The sequence below is a fragment of the Somniosus microcephalus genome, chromosome 20, assembly GCF_052327205.1.
Source record: "Somniosus microcephalus isolate GS21.2 chromosome 20, FLI_Smic_1.0, whole genome shotgun sequence".
Lineage (NCBI taxonomy): Eukaryota > Metazoa > Chordata > Chondrichthyes > Squaliformes > Somniosidae > Somniosus > Somniosus microcephalus.
In genome coordinates, this window is record NC_141006.1 from 7,093,626 (window position 1) to 7,116,512 (window position 22,887).

The following is a 22,887-nucleotide window of genomic DNA, read 5'->3' on the forward strand; positions in this document are numbered from 1 at the left end:
ACAGAACTCTATCCCAGGAAGCACAGCTGATACATTTATCTCTCTGTTAGGGAGAGCGTGTGCCAGTGCTGGAAAAGATTCCCTAGCAGAGTAACGGAGTCCAATGTACTGAGGCTCGACAACAGTTAGAAATACAATGGCCTATTGCCATTTTTTGTTGAATAATGACCATTGTCTTCAGTCCCCACCACAAACTCCGTTCCCTAGCCACTGACTCCATCTCTCTCCTTAGTATCTGTCTGAGGCTGAACCAGACTGTTCGCAACCTTGATGTTATATTTGACCCTGAAATGAGCTTCCGACCACGTATCGACACCATAACTAAGACAGCCTATTTCCACCTCCATAACATCGCCTGTCTCCACCCTTGCCTCAGCTTATCTGCTACTGAAACCTTCATCCATGCCTTTGTTACCTCTAGACTTGACTATTCCAACGTAATCCTGGCTGGCCTCCTATGTTCTACCCTCCGTAAACTTGAGGTCATCCAAAACTCGGCTGCCCGTGTCCTAACTCACACAAAGACCCGTTCACCCATCACCCCTGTGCTCAATGATCTACATTGGCTCCCAGTTAAGCAACGCCTCAATTTTAAAATTCTCATTCTGGTTTACAAATCCCTCCATGACCTCGGCCCCTCCCTATCTCTGTAATCTCCTCCAGCCCCACAATCCCCCGAGATATCTGTGCTCCTCTAATTCTAGCCTCTTGTGCATCTCTGATTTTAATCGCTGAACCATTGGTGGCCGTGCCTTCTGTTGCTTAGGCCCTAAGCTCTGGAATTCCCTCCCTAAACCTTTCCGCCTCTCGACCTCTCTTTCCTCCTTTAAGACACTCCTTAAAACCTACCTCTATTGACCAAGCTTTTGGTCATCTGCCCTAATTTCTCCTTATGTGGCTCGGTGTCAAATTTTGTTTTATAACGCTGCTGTGAAGCGCCTTGGGACATTTTACTACATTAAAGACCCTATGTAAATACAAGTTGTTGTTGTTGTACCTTTACCGTTGCCCACCTTTCAATCTCAAAGACACAGGGGGCTATTTTGGGGAAAGGGTGAAAAGAGGCGCTAAGTGGATGCTGTGCTAATAAGATACGCCTGTTTAAAAGTCAGGTTTTAGCCTGTAATTTTGGGGCTAACTGTTGATTACCATGATTTAAATGTGACTTGAGATGCTAAACCGGAGGCCTGCACGTTTAGCACTCAAGTGCTGATTCGTAGCAAATTTCCTGGAGCAGTATATGTAGCCTCCACGCACACACTTCCACTGAAGGTGTGGAGTGGACTAGCTGACAGACAACGGCACGTATCAGGCTGGCTCAGGGACCGAGGAACAAGGCTCACAGGTTCTCAGAGGCGGCACTGGAGGCTAGAATTAGAGGAGCACAGATATCTCGGAAGATTGTGGGGCTGGAGGAGATTACAGAGATAGGGAGGGGCCGAGGTCATGGAGGGCACTGGAGGTCCTGGTGGAGGAGGTACAGCGGAGGAGGGTGTCCTGTACCCGCAAGGGGCGGGGGTCGGAAGGAGGCCACAGAGGCAACTAATGTGGCAGATATGGGAGGAGATCACCAAGGAGGCCACAACCAAGAGCCCTGGCCCCAGGACATGGCTCCAGTGCCGTAAAAAAATTAACGATTTGACATGAGTGGTCATGGTAAGATCCCAACTTACAAAGACCACCGCCGGCATCACAACCTCTACATACTTTATCCATCACCTAACTATACACTGACATTCACACACCCCACACTATTGCATCCTTCACAGGCACTACTCACAGACCTCACAACCATGTGAGGTATTACACATACACAAACACACCTGCCAATACACTCTTTCACAATCGCCACTCTGTCTCTTCCAGGAAACGATAGCACATAACAGGCGGCAGCAGGACCTGACCGGGGGAGGGGAAGCACGACTCCATGAGATCACTCCCTTTGAGGAGGCAGTACTGGTGGTAATTGGTAGGGGAGTGGCAGATGCCGTAGTCACAGGCAGAGCAGAAGACATATTGGCTGGAGGTATGTGGCCACTCCAGCTTCCTAATCCCCCAAACCTATCCTCACTCACAAGCTCCATATGGTCTCATCACACACATCCTCCTATAGTACCCACACACGCTGCACCCTAACCCTTCTAGCTTTATTACTGCAGGCTCCCAGGAGCAAGATCCACCTCAACTCCAGAGGAACTGGAAGAGGAGGAAGAGCCTCCTCGTCCCCCAGAGGAAGAGGAGGAGGAGGAGAGTGAGGACGAGGGCACTGCGTCAATCGCTACCACTGTCACAGGCACCAGCTCAGTGACCGGCACCATATGTAACTTACAGGCTAGGTTAGAACACGGATCCTCACAGTGCCACACACTGGGCACGAGTGGGTAGCAGCCACGCCGGGTGAAAGGAACAGGTGCCACCTTGCCGGGGGTGGGGGGGGGGTGTGAGGGCAAAGTCATATACTAGTCTGCTGTAGAGGAGTCAAATGAGGACCTTTCAGGGCCAAGTTTCAGAAGAATGCTGATGGATTTGACAAACCAAATGCTTGGTGCAATGGACATCCTGCCTGAAAGCTTACAGGTCGTGGATAGGAGGCTGGAGAGTCCGCCTCCAGCTTGGTCCGTGGCTTTACGCAGAGCCTGGAACCCACACTGAAGAGCGTGGACAGGCTGGTCAATTCTATCCAGCGACCTGTGAAGCCCAATATCACGCAGCATCTGATGACTGAGGTCACAGCTTCCACTGCAGTCATAGCAGCTTCCATGGAATGCCAAACAGCTTCCTTGGAACGGCAAAGTGTTGCAATGGAAGCTCAGACAACTACCATTGTGGCTCTGGGCTCCTCGGTGGAAAGGGGCAAGCAGAATGTCTCAGCTGCCCAGAGATCTGTCCTGCACCAGATCACGGGGTGAGCTGAACAGATGCACCGAGGTAGTGGTATGGGAATCATGGAGCAGGAACCTACTGGCCTCTCTCCGGATGCCAGCATTCCTGCTCCCTCCCCAGCCACTCCACCATTGCCCTTGCAGTTGCCTGTCAGCCAGACTGCTCAAGCCCATGCTGAGATGGTGCAGTCTGAGGCGGGGCCATCACAGCCCACAGCCTCTCAAGGGCGTCCCAGGACATCTGAACTGGCCTCTTCAGATCTCACCAGCCATCCACCTCGCCTGCTGCTGCCTCTGGGGTTGCACTTCGTAAAAGCACGAGATTATGCAAGAGCATTTATAGATAGCCACTAAGGGTAAGCACCAGGGTGAAGAGTTTAATATTTGTAAGTGCTATTAGCTGTGTCATGTTTCCATTGTTTGTTTTTGATGTAGATAAAGTGTGATGGTGGTAATTGGGTAGTGCTGGAATCAGGTCTTTACTGTGATTTTCATGGGGAAGGAGTTGAAGGGATTGAGTGCAGATGATGGACTGCCTGATGGATCCTAAGTCATGGAAGATACATCATGTGGCAACTGTGCTAGAGAGTCTGATGGTGGAGGGTGTCTCTGAATTAGATGGTGGCGAGCGTCCCTCCCAGGTGCGGGCCGTCTACCTGGAATCCTTTGGTGGTCCCACTGGTATTCCTCCTCCTCCTCAACCTCCCCCTCTTGTGGTTCCTGAGCTTGACCCTCTGACACAATTACTGGTGGTAACGGCTGGTCTCTCATGATCGCTAGATTGTGGAACACACAGCAAGTCACCACGAATGTGGAGCCCTCCTCACCGTCTCTCCTCCAGCAGCTGTTGCTGCTCTGCCTGGCCTTGTCTCCTCCCATTCCTCCTCCAGACCAAGAGGGGACCCCGAGATAGATCCCCAGGACCAAGCACTCCCTTTCTCCTGGTGACTCCTATAAGGTGTCCAATAAGGTACAGTAGCACAGCACTCACTCTCTTTAGGTGAAATCCTCAGAGAATTTCTGGAATAAATGTTGATAGAATGTTAGTGAAGTCTTGACAAAGTGTCCCAGAAAGTTTCCCGATGTGTATCAAAAGTTCTCTTCAAACGCACTGTATTCAGTCGATTTCAATGAGCAAGTGAACACTGAAAGCTGAGTAAGTGCTCGAAATCCTCAGCAACAACTTCTTTAGTCCTGTTCAGCTGGTTGTTGTTAGGAGAGGTTGCTAATTGCAACGCTAGCCAGCAAAATGGTGTGTAGCCTCTTTAATGAGCATTAGGAGCCAATTTAATTGGTCATCAGAGCCTTAATCATCCTTGAGGTGGCTGTTCCTAGTGCGCGCTTAAACTCCTTTACCAAGATGCCGTCTTGCAGCTCAAGACCCCAACGTGGCCACCTCGGACATTCTTTAGCGCCTAAAGTACCCACGCAAAATAACCCCCACTAAGTCTTACTGCAACATGGTTTCACGGACAGTAGCAACTGTCTGGTAGCTCTTCCAAAATGTATGTGTGAGCCCAGACAGTGAACCTGTTCAACCATGGGATAGGCGATCACAGCTAGCACTATCCTGACCTCCCTCGACACCTACACTGGAAGCTAATAAGGAGCTGAAGAAGGACTAGAAATGAATGAGAAACGGGAGGACTTGTTTTTCTCCAAACATAACGTGAAACCATGGGAATGCGCAGCTTTGATATGTGGAATTTTTGAAAATGTGACTTCTTTGGAGGGGTGTTAATTACAGAAACATAGGCCCAAAATTTGCGATCGGAGGCTTCCTGCGGGCGGATGCCTCCGACCTGTAAAAAATCTACGCATTTACCTGGTGGCCCGGGAGGTGTGAAGGCTTGCGATCCTGGGCCTCTCTGGATACGCGCGGGCAGAGGCCCATGTATCCCATGGGCACAGGCAGTTCGCAAACGCCCCTGGGATCACGTGGGCCGGCCCAACCAATAAAACAAGGGAATCCCCATTCATACTTATGGGAGTTGTGTACGTACGGAATTCCGATAAGTATGAATGGGGATCATGTAAAAAATACACAAACACATGAAATCAATTTTTTTTAATTACATATTTAAAATGAACTAAAGTGCCATTTAATTAAATATTTTAAACGAAAATTTAATGTTTTGAAAAAAAAATATGTTTTAACGGGGTTAAAAATAAACTTACCTTATTGGACAGGGTTTTTAATGTATAAATGAGTGATAAAATTTTATTTTTCTATTTTTTAAAACTCTTCTGCTGGTAAAAGCAGGCATTCAGCGGGCGGAAGTTGGACAAATAGCGCAATTCTCCACCTGCAGAGGCCCACCTCCCGGGGATGCGGATCATCTGTCAAGAGGATTCTTGACAGATCGCAAGTTCCGGGTTTTAGCGCAGGCGCTTCGCATGCCTAAACCCAGAACTTGCGCGGGCCCTACGGGTGCGTACACATCGCGTATGCATAAGAACATAAGAAATAGGAGCAGGAGTAGGCCAATCGGCCCCTCGAGCCTGCTCCACCATTCAGTAAGATCATGGCTGATCTGATCCAAACCTCAAATCTTCTATCACTCTGCATCCACCCGAACCCATGTGATCTCCCGGGAGAGGCGAAAAACCAGATGAAGACCCAATGGCCAATTTGGGAGAAAAAAATCTGGGAAATTCCTCTCCGACCCATCTAGGCGATCGAAATTCTTCCAGGAGATCACTGTCCCTATATTTTCTACAGTACTTACCTTCTGTAAAGGCGATCTCCACCCCAGCCAGGAACAGGAATAAAACCATCTCCTGAAATCTAACACAGAATTAGAACACAGTAGGAGCAGAACCAGGCTACACGGCCCCTGGGCCCACTCCACTACCCACAGGGCCATGACCATTCCGAACCTGGACTCATGTCCAATTTCCTGCCCGCTCCCCGTAACCCTTAATTCCCTTTACTTCTAGGAAACTATCTATTTCTGTTTTAAATTTATTTAATGATGTAGCTTCCACAGCTTTCTGGGGCAGCAAATTCCACAAACCCACCACCCTCTGAGTGAAGAAGTTTCTCCTCATCTCAGTTTTGAAAGAGCAGCCCCTTATTTTAAGATTATGCCCCCTAGTTCTAGTTTCACCCTTCATTGGGAACATCCTCACCGCATCCACCCGATCAAGCCCCTTCACAATCTTATATGTTTCAATAAGATCGCCTCTCATTCTTCTGAACTCCAATGAGTAGAGTCCCAATCTACTCAACCTCTCCTCATATGACCACCCCCTCATCCCCGGGATTAACCGAGTGCACCTTCTTTGTACTTACTCGAGAGCAAGTATGTCTTTTCTTAAGTATGGACAGCAAAACTGTATGCAGTATTCCAGGTGCGGTCTCACCAATACCTTGTACAACTGCAGCAATACCTCCCTGTTTTTATATTCTATCCCCCTAGCAATAAAAGCCAACATTCCATTGGCCTTCTTGATCACTTGCTGCACCTGCATACTAACTTTTTGAGTTTCGTGCACCAGGACCCCCAGGTCCCTTTGTACTACAGTACTTTCCAGTTTCTTGCCATTAAGATAATAACTTGCTCTATGATTTTTCCTGCCAAAGTGCATAACCTCACACTTTCCAGTATTGTATTCCATCTGCCAAATCTCTGCCCACTTACTTATCCTGTCTATGTCCCTTTGCAGGTTTTTTGTGTCCTCCTCACTCACTACTTTCCGTCCCATCTTTGTATCATCTGCAAACTTTGATATGTTACACTCGGTCCCCTCCTCCAAATTGTTAATATAGATTGTAAAGAGTTGGGGACCCAGCACTGACCCCTGCGGAACACCACTAGTTACTGGTTGCCAATCTGAGAACGAACCATTTATCCCAACTCTCTGCTTTCTGTTAGAGAGCCAATCCTCCACTCACGCCAGAATATTACCCCCAATCCCGTGATTTTTTATCTTGAGCAATAATCTTTTGTGTGGCACCTTGTCAAATGCCTTTTGGAAGTCTAAATACATTACGTCCACTGGTTCCCCTTTATCCACCCTGTATGTTACTTCCTCAAAAAACTCAAGCAAATTTGTCAAACATGACTTCCCCTTCATGAAACCATGCTGAGTTTGTCCTATTAAATTATGTTTATCCAAATGTCCCGTTACTGTCTCCTTAATAATGGACTCTAACATTTTACCAACCACAGATGTTAGGCTAACAGGTCTATAGTTTCCAGCCTTCTGCCTACTACCCTTTTTAAATAAGGGTGTTACATTAGCAGTTTTCCAATCTGCCGGGACCTTTGCTGAGTCCAGTGAGTTTTGGAAAATTATTACCAATGCATCCACAATCCCTACCGCCACTTCCCTCAAGACCCTAGGATGCAAGCCATCAGGTCCAGGGGATTTATCCGCCTTGAGTCCCATTATTTTACCAAGTACCACTTCCTTAGTGATTTTAATCGTATTTAGTTCCTCCCCCGCTAGAGCCCCCTGTTTGTCCAGTGTTGGGATATTCCTAGTGTCCTCTACTGTAAAGACTGATACAAAATAATTGTTCAGTGTTTTTGCCATCTCCATGTTTCCCACCATTAATTTCCCGGTCTCATCCTCTAAGGGACCAACATTTACTTTAGCCACCCTTTTTCTTTTTATATAACTATAGAAACTTTTGCTGTCTGTTTTTATATTTTTTGCTAATTTACTTTCATAATCTATCTTCCCTTTCTTAATCAATCTTTTAGTTATTTTTTGCTGTCTTTTAAAGACTTCCCAATCTTCCATCCTCCCACTAGATTTGGCTACCTTATATGCCCTTGTTTTTAGTCGGATACTATCCTAAATTACTTTACTTAGCCACGGATGGCTATCTTTTCTTTTACACCCTTTTTTCCTCAGTGGAATATATTTATTTGGAAGTTGTAAAATAACTCCTTAAATGTACACCACTGATCATGTACCGTCTTACCCTTTAATCTATTTTCCCAGTCCACTCTAATCAATTCCGCTCTCATACCTTCATAGTCTCCTTTATTCAAGCTCAGCACGCTTGTTTGAGATCCAACCTTCTCACCCTCTAATTGAATATGGAATTCAACCATGTTATGGTCACTCATTCCAAGGGGATCCTTTACTAGGACATTTTTAATTAATTCTGTCTCATTACACAGGACCAAATCTAAGGTTGCTTGCCCCCTGGTTGGTTCAGTTACATACTGCTCAAGAAACCCATCCCTAATACACTCAATGAACTCATCATCCTCAAGGCTGCTCTGCCCAATTTGATTTGTCCAGTTAATATGATGATTAAAATCCCCCATAATTATAGCTGTTCCCTTATTACAAGCCTCAACTATTTCCTGATTAATACTCCGTCCAACAGAGTTGCAACTGTTTGGAGGCCTATAGACTACACCCACTAGTGTTTTTTTCCCCTTATTATTCCTTATCTCCACCCAAACTGTTTCACTATCCTGCTCCTTTGACCCAATATCATTTCTCTGTATTATAGTGATTCCTTCCTTTATTAATATAGCCACCCCACCTCCTCTCCCTTCCTGCCTGTCCTTCCTGATTGTTAAATAACCTGGTATGTTTAATTCCCAGTCATGGTCACCCTGCAGCCATGTTTCTGTAATGGCCACAAGATCATACCCATATGTCGTTATTTGTGCCGTTAACTCATTCATTTTGTTACGAATGCTACGTGCATTCAGATAAAGAACTTTCAAATATGTTTTGTAACACTTAGTTCCTGTTTTTTCCCTTTTTAGTACTTTACTTTTTACTCCATACCTTCTGTCCCTTCCTGACACATTCTGTTTTTTAATTCCCCCACTGCTACCTAAGTCTATGACCTTCTCTGTTGTCATTTCTATTATTTGCTCTCCAGAAACCTCCCCCCCTCTAATTAGTTTAAAGCCCTCTCTACAGCCCTAGTTATATGATTCGCCAGGACTCTAGTCCCAGCACTGGCCAAGTGGAGTCCGTCCCAACGGAACAGCTCCCTCCTGTCCCAGTACTGGTGCCAGTGTCCCAAGAAGCAAAACCCATTTCTCCCACACCAGTCTTTGAGCCACGCATTTAACTCTTTAATTTTATTTATCCTAGCCAGTTTTTTAATTTGACCCCTAGCTGCTCATACTCCTTTAACAGAACCGTCTTCCTTGTCCTATCTACGTCGTTTGTACCAACATGGACCACGACAACTGGATCCTCCCCCTCCCACTCCAAGTTTCTTTCCAGCCCAGAAGAGATGTCCTTAACCCTGGCACCGGGCAGGCAACACAGCCTTCGGGACTCCCGCTCTTGACTGCAGAGAACCCTATCTATCCCCCTAATGATACTATCCCCTACCACTACAACATTTCTTTTTACTCCCTCCACTTGAATGGCCCCCTGTACCACGGTGCTGTGGCCAGGTTGCTCATCCTCCCTGCAGTCCCCGCTCCCGCCCTCACAGGGAGTAAGAACCTCGATCCTGCTGGACAAGAGCAAGGGCTGCGTCTCCTTCAACACTACATCCTGGATCCCTGTACCTTCCTCACTCGTAATCACACTGTCCTGTCCCTGACCACGGACTACATCTGCAGTAATTAACTTCATAGGTGTGACCATCTCCTGAAACATAGAGTCCAGGAACTTCTCCCCCTCCCTGATGTGTCGCAGTGTCTGAAGCTCGGTCTCAAGCTCCATAACATGGAACTTGAGTTCCTCTAGCAGCAAACACTTGTCGCAGATGTAATCACCGTGAGCCTCAATGGGGTCCACCGGCTCCCACATCTCGCAACAGTAACACATCACCTGCTCCATTCTATATAATGAATTAAATTTATTTTATTAGTTATGAAGACCCTGCCCGGATATAGATGATAATATCACACCACTATTCAATAGGACTTACCAACTTAAAGGTATAAAAGAGAAGAGAAGGAAGAAAACCAACCAACCAGCTGATCACCAACCTCCTCCTTGAATACTGTCTGTGGGGCCTGTTTGGTTGACTCGTCTCGCTGCTCCGCCTCCGCTGTGCTGTCTAAGCCTGGGAGTGGGGGGAAAAACAGAGCAAAAAACACACCCTCATCTCCCACTTGCCCGAACTCTCCCACTTACCAAAACTCCAGCAGCACTCAATGCACAAAGCACTCCGTGCACAGCACTAGCCCCTCCCCTTTTATACCCAGATTCTACTTCCGGTTTAAACTGCCCAATAGTTTAATATACCCTTAAAAACCCCATAGGCATCGCAAAATATGGCCCATAGTAATTCAGCCATGTTTTGGGGTAAATGAGGAATTTTACCCTTAATGTGTGCTTTACATTTCAGAAATTTCCAGATAGCCCACACAAAATTGAACCATCCAGTTCAAAATTGGACAGGTGCCTATCCTACACATGAAGCCCATTAAATTGGACAGGTGCCTATCCTACACATGAAGCCCATTAAATTGGACAGGTGCCTATCCTACACATGAAGCCCATTAAATTGGACAGGTGCCTATCCTACACATGAAGCCCATTAAATTGGACAGGTGCCTATCCAAAATGTGAAAGCCCCATTACAGGAGAAAAGCCTCAGTAAGATTAGGGGGCCTGTGCAATTTAACAATCCCCACTAATTTACAGCAGCAAGGTTAAGTCATATGATCCAGTTCTTTATTTTTAACAAGTGTCTTCAGTATTATGGGGACTGAGTCCAAATTCCAGAAGCCCAGACAACCGTGATGAATGACATGTTGCTGCATCATTAAAGAGTCAGGTGCAGGCAGTGCCTTCTGCCAGTGTACTGCTGATAGTCTGAGCTGGGTGACTCAATGGAACACAGTATACAGTCATCACTGGGCTTCTGGATTGTGCTTGGGATTGTGGGAGGTGGGGGGAGGTGTGGAGAGGGAGGATACATGTGGTTGCCTCTGTTTAGTCAATGAAGAAAATCGTGAATTATATGTTATGATTTATAATTTTATTACAATAAAAATATTACTCCACAGTATCACATCTCGATATAGTGACTGACATTCCCACCACCAAACGCATCTTCTCCTCCCCTCCCCTTTCAGCATTCCGTAGGGACCGCTCCCTCCAAGACACCCTAGTCCACTCCTCTATCACCCCCAACAGCCCTTCCCCTTCGCCTGGCACCTTCCCGTGCAAGCGCAGGAGATGTAACACCTGCCCCTATACCTCCCCCCTTCCCACTGTCCAGGGCCCCAAACACCCCTTCCAGGTGAAACAGTGATTTACTTGTACTTCTTGCAATCTAGTATACTGTATTCGCTGCTCACGATGCGGTCTCCTCTGCATTGGGGAGACCAAATGCAGATTGGGTGACCGCTTTGCGGAACACCTCCGTTCAGTCCGTAAGGGTGACCCCGAGCTTCCGGTCACCTGTCATTTTAATTCACCGCTCCATTCCCACTCGGACCTCACCGTCTCGGCCTCTTGCATTGTTCCACGGAAGCTCAACGTAAACTCGAGGAACAGCACCTCATCTTCCGATAAGACACTTTGCAGCCTTCCGGACTCAATATCGAGTTCAACAATTTCAGATCATAACCTCGGCCCCTATTACAATTTTACTTATATTTTTTTCTACCCCTTTGTTTTGGGTCTTCCCTTTCCCCCCTGCCTTTCCTTTTTTTTCTCTCTCTCCCACATGGCAGCTGTGTCTCATCCTGCCAGTACACTTCACACCTAATCTGAGCCGTCTTTTGTCTCCACTGTCCTATTACCATCTCGTCTGGAACCTAATGAGTGTTGGCAGACTAGTTGACTACGGGCCCTTTCCTCACCCAAATATACTTCCCGGCAGTGTTAACACAGTGATCAGTAGTGGGGACCAATGCGGCTGCACATCAATTGGAAGGTCTCGCGCAGGCTGCTGTAGCCGCGGCCAGACAGCAAGGCCTAGAAATTCGGTGGCGCCCCAAGCTCGCCTGAGTGCCGGAATTACCGCTCCGGGCAGAGCCGCTTGCGCCATCCCGATATTCAGTTTCAGCGCCCCAAACGGAAGCGGGGCACTGCTCGAGGCGCCCCGCGTCCCTCTTGGGGCGCTGAAATGGAATATCGCAGCGTAACGTGCCACAGCGCCACACGCTGCGGCACGGCGCGCTGCGGTACTGCAGGCCTTCCTCCCCTTCTTAAAGGGGAGGGGCCTGCACCAGCGCGATCTCTGATCACGAGTGCTGGCAAAAGAGCCCGGCGCCGAGGAGAAGTGCCAGGCGCTTGGGACACAGCCGGCACTGCCCGGGGGGCTCAGGAGGCCGGGGATGGCGGTGCGAGGAGGTGCTGGCAGGCGGCCAGCAAAAGAAATGGCCGCCCCGCACCTCCCCTTTAATTAGCGCCACTACCGCCGCAGGTAGGCCCTGAGCAGGTCGCAGACCAGCGCTACAGCGGGGGGCGCGACCAAATATAGCGATCGGGGCGGTAGTGGGGCGCTGCGCACACCGATGACGTCATCGGTGGCAGCGCAGCGCTACAGGCTAACGCCGCCATTAGCGCCCCGCTAAATTTCGCGGGAGGCGTGGCCAATAGCGCTAAAGCCACTGAGTGCCCTCTTTAGGCGCTAACTGGTAGCGCAGCCCACCGAATTTCTAGGCCCCAGACTCTTAACTGCCCTCTGAAATGGCCTAGCAAGCCACTCGGTTGTAAGAAACATCCTGCTGATGATCACCTACTGCCCTCCCTCAGCTGATGATTCAGTACTCCTCCATGTTGAATACCACTTGGAAGTAGCAAGGGCACAGAATGTACTCTGGGGGGGGGGAACTTTTATCACCAAGAGTGGCTCGGTAGCAGCACTACTGACCAAGCTGGCCGAGTCCTGAAGGAGATAGCTGCAAGAGTGGGCCTGCAGCAGGTGATGAGAGAACCAACATGAGGGAAAAATCGACTTGACCTCATGCTCACCAATCCATCTGTCCATGACAGCAGTGGTAGCAGGGACTACTGCACAGTCCTTTGGAGATAAAGGGGGAAAAATTCAGTTGGTTTGCACCTCCTGTTAGCGCCTTAATGGGGCGCCACGCAACTAGCACCCGGGCGCGGCGATGTCTGCGCTGCTCACAAAATTAACTAGACATTTTGGGGCAGCGCTAAACACTACCGCCACCATCTCCTGCGCCGGCAGATCGTGACGTCAGTCGAGTGTGCAACGCCCTGGTAGCGCCCCGGACCAGATATTGAGTGGTGCCCCCTGACTTACCGCCTGCCGCTAGCAACAACAGGTTGAGGGGAGTGTTTTGCAGTCGGGAAGGAACTAGGGGAGCGCTGTTTAAAGGTGACCACTTCCTGCCTTTTTTTGTCGGTGAAAGTTTTGCACCACGCATTCTGAGTGAGAGAGAGAGAGACTGCAGGAGATATTCAAAGCTGTGTTGAGGAGTTTTGGGTACTGAGCATCACTTTGCAGGTTCTTTCTGATTTGATCTTCCTTGCATTGATTTAAAAGAGATTATGGGGGCTGCACTCTGAGCTCTTTTCCTGGGCCTCTCCTTTGTTCTTTCCAACAGATTGGATGTTCAGGTCTCTCCAAGCCGCGATTCAAGGCTGCAATGAGCCGGGTGTGGATGGAGAGCAAGATCGGCCCTCCCCTTTAAGAACTGGCCGGCGCCAGTGTGTCTCTGTTACATTGCTGATTGACATCACATGAGCTTCGCCAGCGCTCTGAGGTAGCGCCTCGCTCCTCGGCCTTTGCACCTTAAGACAGGTGTGTAGCACCTGTTTTAGCGCTCCAATCACGTCCAGGGCTGAGAAAAGCCAAGTTTGCAGTCGGAGGCGATAATTAGCACCAGGCGCTAATCTTTGCGCCCGGCCAATAATTGCTCCCCAAATGGAGCGATACTGAATTTCTCCCCCAAAGTCCCATCTTCACACTGAGGACACCCTCCATTGTGTTGTGTGGCACTGCCACCATGCTAAATGGGATAGATTCAGATGCAACTCAAAACTGGGCATCCATAAGACACTCTGGGTCATCAGCAGCAGAATTGTATTCCATCACAATCTGTAACCTCATGGCCTGGCATACCCCTCACTCTACCATTACTATCAAGCCAGGGGACCAACCCTGGTTCAACGAGGAGTGCAGAAGAGCATGCCAGGAGCAGCACCAGGCGTACCTAAAAATGAGGTGCCAACCTGGGGAAGGTGCAACACAGGACTACATCCATGCTAAACAGTGGAAGCAGCATGCTATAGACAGAGCTAAGCGATCCCACAAGCAACGGATCAGATCAAAGCTCTGCAGTATGCAGTCCTGCCACATCCAGTCATGAATGGTGGTGGACAACTAACAGGAGGGGGAGGTTCCATGAATATTCCCATCCTCAATGATGGCGGAGCCCAGCACGCGAGTGCAAAAGACAAGGCTGAAGCGTTTGCAACCATCTTCGGCCAGAAGTGCTGAGTGGATGATCCATATCGGCCTCCTCCTGAGGTTCCCAACATCACAGAAGCCAGTCTTCAGCCAATTCGATTCACTCCACGTGATATCAAGAAACGGCTGAGCGCACTGGATACAGCAAAGGCTGTGGGCCCCGACAACATCCTGGCTGTCGTGCTGAAGACTTGTGCTCCAGAACTAGCTGCACCTCTAGCCAAGCTGTTCCAGTACAGCTACAACACTGGCATCTATCCGACAATGTGGAAAACTGCCCAGGTATGTCCTGTCCACAAAAAGCAGGACAAATCCAACCCAGCCAATTACCGCCCCATCAGTCTACTCTCAATCATCAGCAAAGTGATGGAAGATGTCATCGACAGTGCTATCAAGCGGCACTTACTCACCAATAACCTGCTCACCGATGCTCAGTTTGGGTTCCGCGAGGACCACTCAGCTCCAGACCTCATTACAGCCTTGGTCCAAACAGGGACAAAAGAGCTGAATTCCAAAGGTGAGATGAGAGTGACTGCCCTTGACATCAAGGCAGCATTTGACCGAGTGTGGCATCAAGGAGCCCTAGTAAAATTGAAGTCAATGGGAATCAGGGGGAAAATTCTCTACTGGCTGGTATCCTACATAGCACAAAGGAAGATGGTTGTAGTTGTTGGAGGTCGATCCTCACAGCCCCAGGACATCGCTGCAGGAGTTCCTCAGGACAGTGTCCTAGGCCCAACCATCTTCAGCTGCTTCATCAATGACCTTCCCTCCATCATAAGGTCAGAAGTGGGGATGTTCGCTAATGATTGCACAGATGTTCAGTTCCATTCACAGCTCCTCAGATAATAAAGCAGTCCATGCCCGCATGCAGCAAGACCTGGACGACATTCAGGCTTGGGCTGATAAGTGGCAAGTAACATTCGTGCCACACAAGTTCCAGGCACTCTCCACTTCCCTGGATGAGTGCAGCTCCAACAATACTCAAGAAGCTCGACACCATCCAGGACAAAGCAGCCTGCTTGATTGGCAACCCATCCACCACCTTAAACATTCACTCCCTCCACCACTTGTGCACCGTGGCTACAGTATGTACCATTTACAAGATGCAACTCACCAAGGCTTCTTCGGCAGCACCTCCCAAACTCAAGACCTCTACCACCTAGAAGGACAAGGGCAGCAGGCGCATGGGAACACCATCACCTGCAAATTCCCCACCAAGTTATACGCCATCCTGACTTGGAAATATATTGCCGTTCCTTCATCTTCGCTGGGTCAAAATCCTGGCACTCTCTCCCGAACAGCACTGTGTACCTTCACCATAAGGATTGCAGCGGTTCAAGAAGGCGGCTCATCACAACCTTCTCAAGAGCAATTAGGGATGGGCAATAAATGCTGGCCTTGCCAGCAATGCCCACATCCCAGGAACGAATAAATTTTTTTTTTTTTTTTTTACAAATTTCTGGTTAGGCTTCAGCTGGAGTATTATGTACAATTCTGGGCACCACACTTTAGGAAGGATGTCAAGGTCTTGGGGAGGGTACAGAGGAGGTTTACCAAGATGATACCAGGGATGAATGACTTCAGTTATGTGGAGTGATTGGATAAGCTGGTTTCCATAGAGCAGAGAAGGTTAAGGGGAGACCTAATAAAGGTATTCAAAATGATGGAGTTACAGTTAGATACAGTTCTCTGCGGCCAAGAGCAAGAGTCCAGACGGCTGTGTTGCCTGCCTGGTGCCAGGGTTCGGGACATCTGCTCTGGGCTGGAGAGGAACTTGCAGTGGGAGGGGAAGGAGCCAGTGGTCATGCTCCATGTAGGTACCAACGACATAGGTAGAACTAGGAAAGAGGTTCTGCTGAGAGCAGCTAGGGACTAAATTAAAAAGCAGAACCTCAAGGGTAATAATGTCTGCATTATTACCTGAGCCACGAGCAAATTGGCATAGGGTAAATAAAATTAGAGAGATGAATGCGTGGCTCAAAGACTGGTGTGGGAGAAATGGGTTTCGATTCCTGGGGCACTGGCACCAGTACTGGGGAAAGTGGGATCTGTATCGTTGGGACGGTCTTCACCTGAACCGTGCTGGGACCAGTGTTCTGGCGAGTCGTATAACTAGGGCGGTAGAGAGGGCTTTAAACTAAATATTGGGGGTATGGGATCAAATTTGGGAAGATGTGGTAATTCAATGATTAGAGACAAGGCAATAGAGACAGGTATTAATATGGGAAATGATAAACAGACCGTGACAGGAAGGGATAGAGAGTACAAATCTAAGAGTCAATCAACAGATAAGGCCAGAGGTTACAAAAATAATAAAAGGACAAAACTAAAGGCTCTGCATCTGAATGCACGTAGCATTCGAAACAAAACAGATGAACTGATAGCGCAAATAGAAATAAGTAAGTACGATCTGATAGCCATTAAAGAAGCATGGCTGCAGGATGACAGTTTGGGACCTGAATATTGAAGAGTACATGACATTTAGGAAGGACAGGAAGCTAGGAAAAGGTGGAGGTGTGGCTCTGTTAATTAATGATGGCATTAGCACAATAGAGAGGGATGACCTAAGTTCAGGAAACCAGGATGTAGAAGTGGTTTGGGTAGAGATGAGAAATGATAAAGGCAAGAAGACACTTGTGGGAGTGGTGTACAGGCACCCTAACAGTAACCACACGGTAGGATGCAGTATAAAGGAAGAAATAATGGGAGCTTGTCAGAAAGGTACGGCAATAATCACGGGGGATTTTAATCTACATACAGACTGGAAAAATGAGGTGGGCAAAGGTAGCCCAGATGAGGAGTTCATAGAATGTTTTCGGGATAGTTTCTTAGAACAGCACGTTCTGGAGCCAACCAGAGAACAGGCTATACAGGAAACTTTGTGCTAACCGGCACCGACAGGACCGAGCTGTTGCCGTCCCATCAAAACTGCCGGACAAACCAGCGCTAATGTTGAAACATACGGAGATTTTGAGCTCCATATCTGGCAACAAACCCTGTTGCTTAGCAACAGCTTCTAAACAGTCGGCTGTACCTTGCAAGCGTCTCTGTAGTTTAGCAACAGCTTCAGCGAGACCTTGCAGAGCCTGACTGATAAAAAAAAGCAACGAAAAGAAAAAAAAACTAACGAAACGGCTCCTGATTTTTGCCGGTGGCTCGAGCATTCCGGACAGTTAACCTCCAGATAAACCAAAGTTTCCTGTATTAGACCTGGTATTGTGCAACGAGATAGGATTAATTAATTACCTCATAGAGAAGGTGCCCCTAGATAGCAGCAATCATATGATTGAATTTTACATTCAGTTTGAGGGAGAGGCGAGTGGGTCCAAGACTAGTATTTTAAACTTAAACAAGGGCAATTATGAGGGCATGAAAGCAGAGCTAGCTAAAGTGAACTGGTAAATTAGGTTAAGGGATCGGTCAATAGAGTTGCAGTGGCAGACATTTAAGGGAATATTTCAGAATACACAGAATATATACATTCCAACAAGAAAGAAAAATTCCAAGGGGAGGACCCACCATCTGTGGTTAACTAAAAAAGTTAAAGATAGTATCAGACTTAAAGAAAAAGCATATAATTGCGCAAAGATGGGTGGCAGGTCAGAAGATTGAACAGAATATAAAAAACAGCAAAGAATGACGAAAAGATTAATAAGGAGTGAAAAATTAGAGTAAGAGAGAAAGCTAGCTAGAAATATAAAAACAGATAGTAAGAGTTTCTATAGATATTTAAAAAAGAAAAGAGTTAACAAAGTGAGCATTGGTCCTATAGAAAGTGAGACTGGGGAATTAATAATGGAAAATAAGGCGATGGCAGTTGAATTGAACAGGTATTTTGCATCGGTCTTCACTAGAGGATACAAGTAACATCCCAGAAATAGCTGTAAATCAGGAAATGGAAGGGAGAGAGGAACTCAAGAAAATTACAATCACCAGTGAAGTGGTACTGAGCAAGTTGTTGGAGCTGCGGGCTGACAAGTCCCCAGGTCCTGATGGACTTCATCCTAGGGTCTTAAAAGAAGTGGCTAGCGAGATAGTTGATACGTTGGTTTTAATTTTCCAAAATTCTCTAGATTCGGGGAAGGTTCCATTAGATTGGAAAATAGCAAATGTAACTCCTTTATTCAAAAAGGGAGGGAGACAGAAAGCAGGAAACTACAGGCCAGTTAGCTTAACATTTATCATAGGGAAGATGTTAGAAGCTGTTATTAAAGACGTTATAGCAGGGCACTTAGAAAAGTTCAAGGTAATCAGGCAGAGTCAACATGGTTTTGTGAAAGGGAAATCATGTTTAACCAATTTATTGGAGTTCTTTGAGGAAGTAACATGTGCTGTGGATAAAGGGGAACCGGGACGTACTGGCCTAGAAATTCAGTAGCGTTCGCCAGCCGTTAACGCCTTAAGAGGGGTAGATTTCCAGCGCTAGGCACTGAGCGCCCGGGCGCAGTCCGATCTGCGCCTACGCCCAACTTCAGTTGACATTTAGCGCCGGCGCAAAGTGTTTGCGCCCGCTCAGCTGCGCGCGCAGCTTATGACGTCATTTCGTCGTGCAACGCTGTTTGTGCGCCCCAAACCAGAAATTCAGTGGCGCCCGCCCAATGTGGGCGTGGCGCTGTTAAGAACTGTGAACTGGAACGCAGCAGAGGCCCTGCGGGCCTCAGGGAGCGCTAATTAAAGGGCACTTAGACTGAACTATAAAGGCCAGCCATTTTGCTGCAATGACTTTAGTGCTTTGGATTTCTGGACAGAGACCAAGGAACAGACCTTACTGATTTGGGACAACATAGGAGAGGTATTTTTGGCTTCTGGCCAGAGCTTGGAAATTAGACTCATTGTGATTTCACTGTTTGCAAGTTTATTATGGGGGCTGCATGGGGTTCCAACCCTCAGTTCCAGCATTATGTGCGAAGGGCTCGCAGACGCTGTGTGAGAGGGCCAGCCATGCCTAGACGCAGAGGGGCCATCAGGCGTCGGCAACGTAGGCCTTACCCACTCAGGGAATACCGGCAGCAGGTGTCCTATCTCACCATGACTGCCGCGCATTGTGTTAAGAGGCTGCGCTTCAGAAGGGAGGTGGTTGCAGAGATCTGCCAGCTGCTTCACAGAGATTTGCGTCCACAGCTGATGTGCAGGACGTCTCTGTCGGTGGAAGTGAAGGTCACGGTGGCTCTGAACTTTTATGCAAGCGGCTCCTTCCAAGCCGCTGCTGGGGACATAGCGAACATCTCCCAGTTCGCCGTGCATCGCTGCATCCGGCAGGTCACCGATGCCCTTTTCGCAAGGAGACACCAATTCATCTCCTTCCCCATGACCCTAGAGAGGCAGGAGCAGCGTGCAGTCGGATTTGCCAGGATCGCCGACTTCCCCATGGTGCAGGGCGCCATTGACTGCACGCATGTGGCTATGCGGGCACCTATCGACAATGCCGAGGATTACCGCAACCGGAAGGGCTACCATTCCCTCAATGTACAGCTGGTGTGTGACCACAGGCAGCGCATCCTAGCTGTCAATGCCCGCTTTCCAGGAAGCAGCCACGATGCATTTATCCTGCGCCAGACTACTGTGGCTGACATGTTCGAGGCACAGCCTCCACCAAGGGGATGGCTTATTGGGGACAAGGGCTACCCTTTGTGTACATGGCTCATGACCCTGCTCTGCGCGCCCAGGACCCCTGCGGAGGAGGCATACAACGAAAGCCATCAAGCCACAAGGAACATCATAGAGCAAACGATTGGCGTCCTCAAGCAACGGTTCCGCTGCCTGGATCGTTCCGGCGGATCTCTACAGTATTCGCCGGAAAGAGTCTCCCAGTTCGTCGTCGTTTGCTGCATGCTGCACAACCTGGCTATCCGCAGGACTCAGGCACTGCCACCTCACGTTGGACCACCACCTCAGGAGGACGAGCAGGAGGACCATGAGGAGGAGGAGGAGGAGTACCAGCCCAGGAGGGAGCCACAAGGTCCAAGGGCCGTCCGCCGGCGGCTTATTGAACGACACTTCTAGGCCCCCTGTCAGGGAATGGCTTGTGGCAATGAACGCACCTGAATGCAGCCGCTCCGCAAGCCCTCAGCCGGTTAACGCAACAACCACTTGAAACATGACACCTGGACAAGCTGAATAAATAAAAAGCTTTATTTAACAAACTCAGGGCCCTTCCCACATGAAACAGAAAAACAGACAAGACCCCCAAAAAAGTCAAAAACATATCTCACTCCCACAACCTGGGGAGGAATAACAAAAATTGTCCTTCCAATTGGCCTTCATCCTCGGCCTTACCAAAATAAGCCCCCCCCCTCCAGAACACAAACACCCCCATATAAAAAAAAACAGTTGGCAACACACTCTACTTGGTGTGCCGAGAGGGCGAGTCCTTGTGCAGGCTTCTCCGGCCCCTGCCCGACCTGTTGCTCCGCCTCAACCTGGGCCCTGTGGGTGTTGCAAGGCTGGGGGAAGGCTCCTGAGGGGCACAATGCGTGACGGCAGATGCCCTTGGGGGTCGGCCTAGACGAGGTCCGGCCCTGGAGGGGCGGGCTGCTAACTGCTGCAGCTGTGGCTGGCCAGCATCAGTCTCTCCAGCAGCTCGTCGCACCTTGGCTGGGGGAGTGGCAGTAGCAGCTGCAGCAATGGGGGCAAGCTGGCTGATGCCAGGCGCTCGCTGGTCGCCAGAGACACTGGCACTCGGCCGGGCTGGCACTGCAGCAAGCGCAGCAATCTGGTGAAGGCCAGACCGCTGTGCTGCAGCAGGGCGGCGGGTGCCCTGGCGATGCTTCCGTGACACAGCAAGTGTGGCAGAAGTGAGTGCGCGAACTGCCCTGGTCTGTGCCCGCATCAGATCAGCCAGTGTCTGGACGGCACCACTCATGAACTCGCGACTCGCGTCCTGTGCTGCCGCGAGTTGCTCGACACCCCTGGCCTGTGCTGCCGCGAGTTGCTCGACACCCCTGGCCTGTGAGTCCCCGAAATTGGCCACACTATGAGCCAGGGACTCAATGGCCTGAGGCAACTGTCCCACAACCCCCATGAACTCGTTGTGGCGTCGCTCCGAGGCCGCGGACATTTCATCAAGGAGGCGCACCTCCTGGGCGAGGACCATCTCCGGACTGGAGGGCGGACTCTCCCTCTGGGGAGAAGGCCGCCGAGCTGCCCGACCCTTCCCGCGTGCCTGGACGCCACTGGGCCCAGCAACTGCCCTCCCCTGCAACACTTCCCCCCTCTGGGGAGAAGGCCGCCGTGCTGCCCGACCCTTCCCGCGTGCCTGGACGCCACTGGGCCCAGCAACTGCCCTCCCCTGCAACACTTCCCCCCTCTGGGGAGAAGGCAGCCGTGCTGCCCGACCCTTCCCGCGTGCCTGGACGCCACTGGGCCCAGGAGCTACACCCCCCTGCAACACTTCCCCCTGGCTCTCCTCCAGGCAAGACGTGTCCCCTCCATTGCCATCCCCTGGCGCGGATGAGGGTTCCCCCGATGTGCCGCCTTCCTCTTGGTCCTCGTCGTCCTCCTCTTCCGAGGGACTGGCACTCTCAGCTTCAGGGACCTCCTCCTCACCAGCTGAAAGCAGGAAGGCACAAAAGTAGCTTTAGAGTGAGGACAGGGCGTCAGCGAGGGAGGCATGAGTGGTGCCATTATGCGCATTGGTGGGACAGAGGCAAAGGATGTAGATCTGAAGCGCAAGGGGAACCAGAGAGGTCCAAACGGTCATGTCCTTACCATTGGGTCCCAGCACAGGGTCGGCATCTCCAATAGCAACGGGGCCAGTCACCCGGCCACGCACGAGTCGAGCCACGCTCTCCTCCAGCTGACTGAGCTGCTGGAACTGGGGACGGCCTCCCCCGGTGACAGTCTGGCTCTTCAAATTCCGCGCGAGCTTGGCCTGCAAGAGAAAGGACGGCCTCTAAGTACAGTGTGGTGCCCTGTTGTTGTGTGCACTGCCTCCCATGGTCGAATAGCTTGGCCAGTGTGTTAAGTGCAGAGAGTGCTATTGATGATCATGCCAGTGCCATAGCTGCGGGAGGAGGGCTGGCCATTAGGCCTTTGAGGTCCCTTTGCCCATAATGTGAGGTGCACATGCAAGGATGAGGAGGACACTGGAAAGGGTACTCACCCTGACCAACCGACTGAGGTCGTTGTACTTCTTGCGGCATTGGTCAGCAGTCCTGGGGACATCGCTGTTGGCTGACACCCTCAGGGCGATTTCCCTCCAGGCTCTCCTGTACTGCCTCCTGGGAGCCTTCTTGCCACTGTCCGGGCACAAGATCTCTCTGTTCTTTTCCAACCCCCTAAGCAGCACCCTCAAAGCATGCTCTGAGAAGCGCTGCGCTCGTTCACGGGCCTTCTGCATGGCTTCAGGCGCTATTTGGGTCCACCAGCAGTGTTCAGGCCTAGCTGCAGGGCTCCACTATCCAGGGCGTGGCTGCAGACAAAGTCGACCCTTCCCCCTTTAAGAGCTGGCTGGCGTCAGGGTGTCTGCTGTCAATCAAAACATGACCGCACCTGCGCTGCGCCCGGCCTCGGCGTTATCAGTCCGCACCGCCGGCTTAGCGCCTATAGATAGGAGTGCAACGCCAGTTTCAGCGCTCGCCCAAACTCCTTGGCCAAAGCTACTGAATTTCGGCGAAGTGGCCTCCACTTTCCGGCGGGCGCTAACTTTAGCGCCCGCCCGAC

The 22,887-nt window shown here is 49.8% G+C and overlaps 1 protein-coding gene across 1 annotated transcript in view; it reads left to right on the forward strand.

Annotated features, from left to right (window-relative positions):
- Window positions 1-3,409: 3,409 nt before the first annotated feature.
- Window positions 3,410-22,887, forward strand: part of LOC147103040 (potassium voltage-gated channel subfamily KQT member 4-like) — a 424,561-nt gene continuing 405,083 nt past the window's right edge. The window contains exon 1 of the mRNA XM_085963167.1: window positions 3,410-3,634. Within this exon, the coding sequence (XP_085819293.1) occupies window positions 3,410-3,634 (225 nt within the window). The remainder of the gene's footprint in view (window positions 3,635-22,887) is intronic.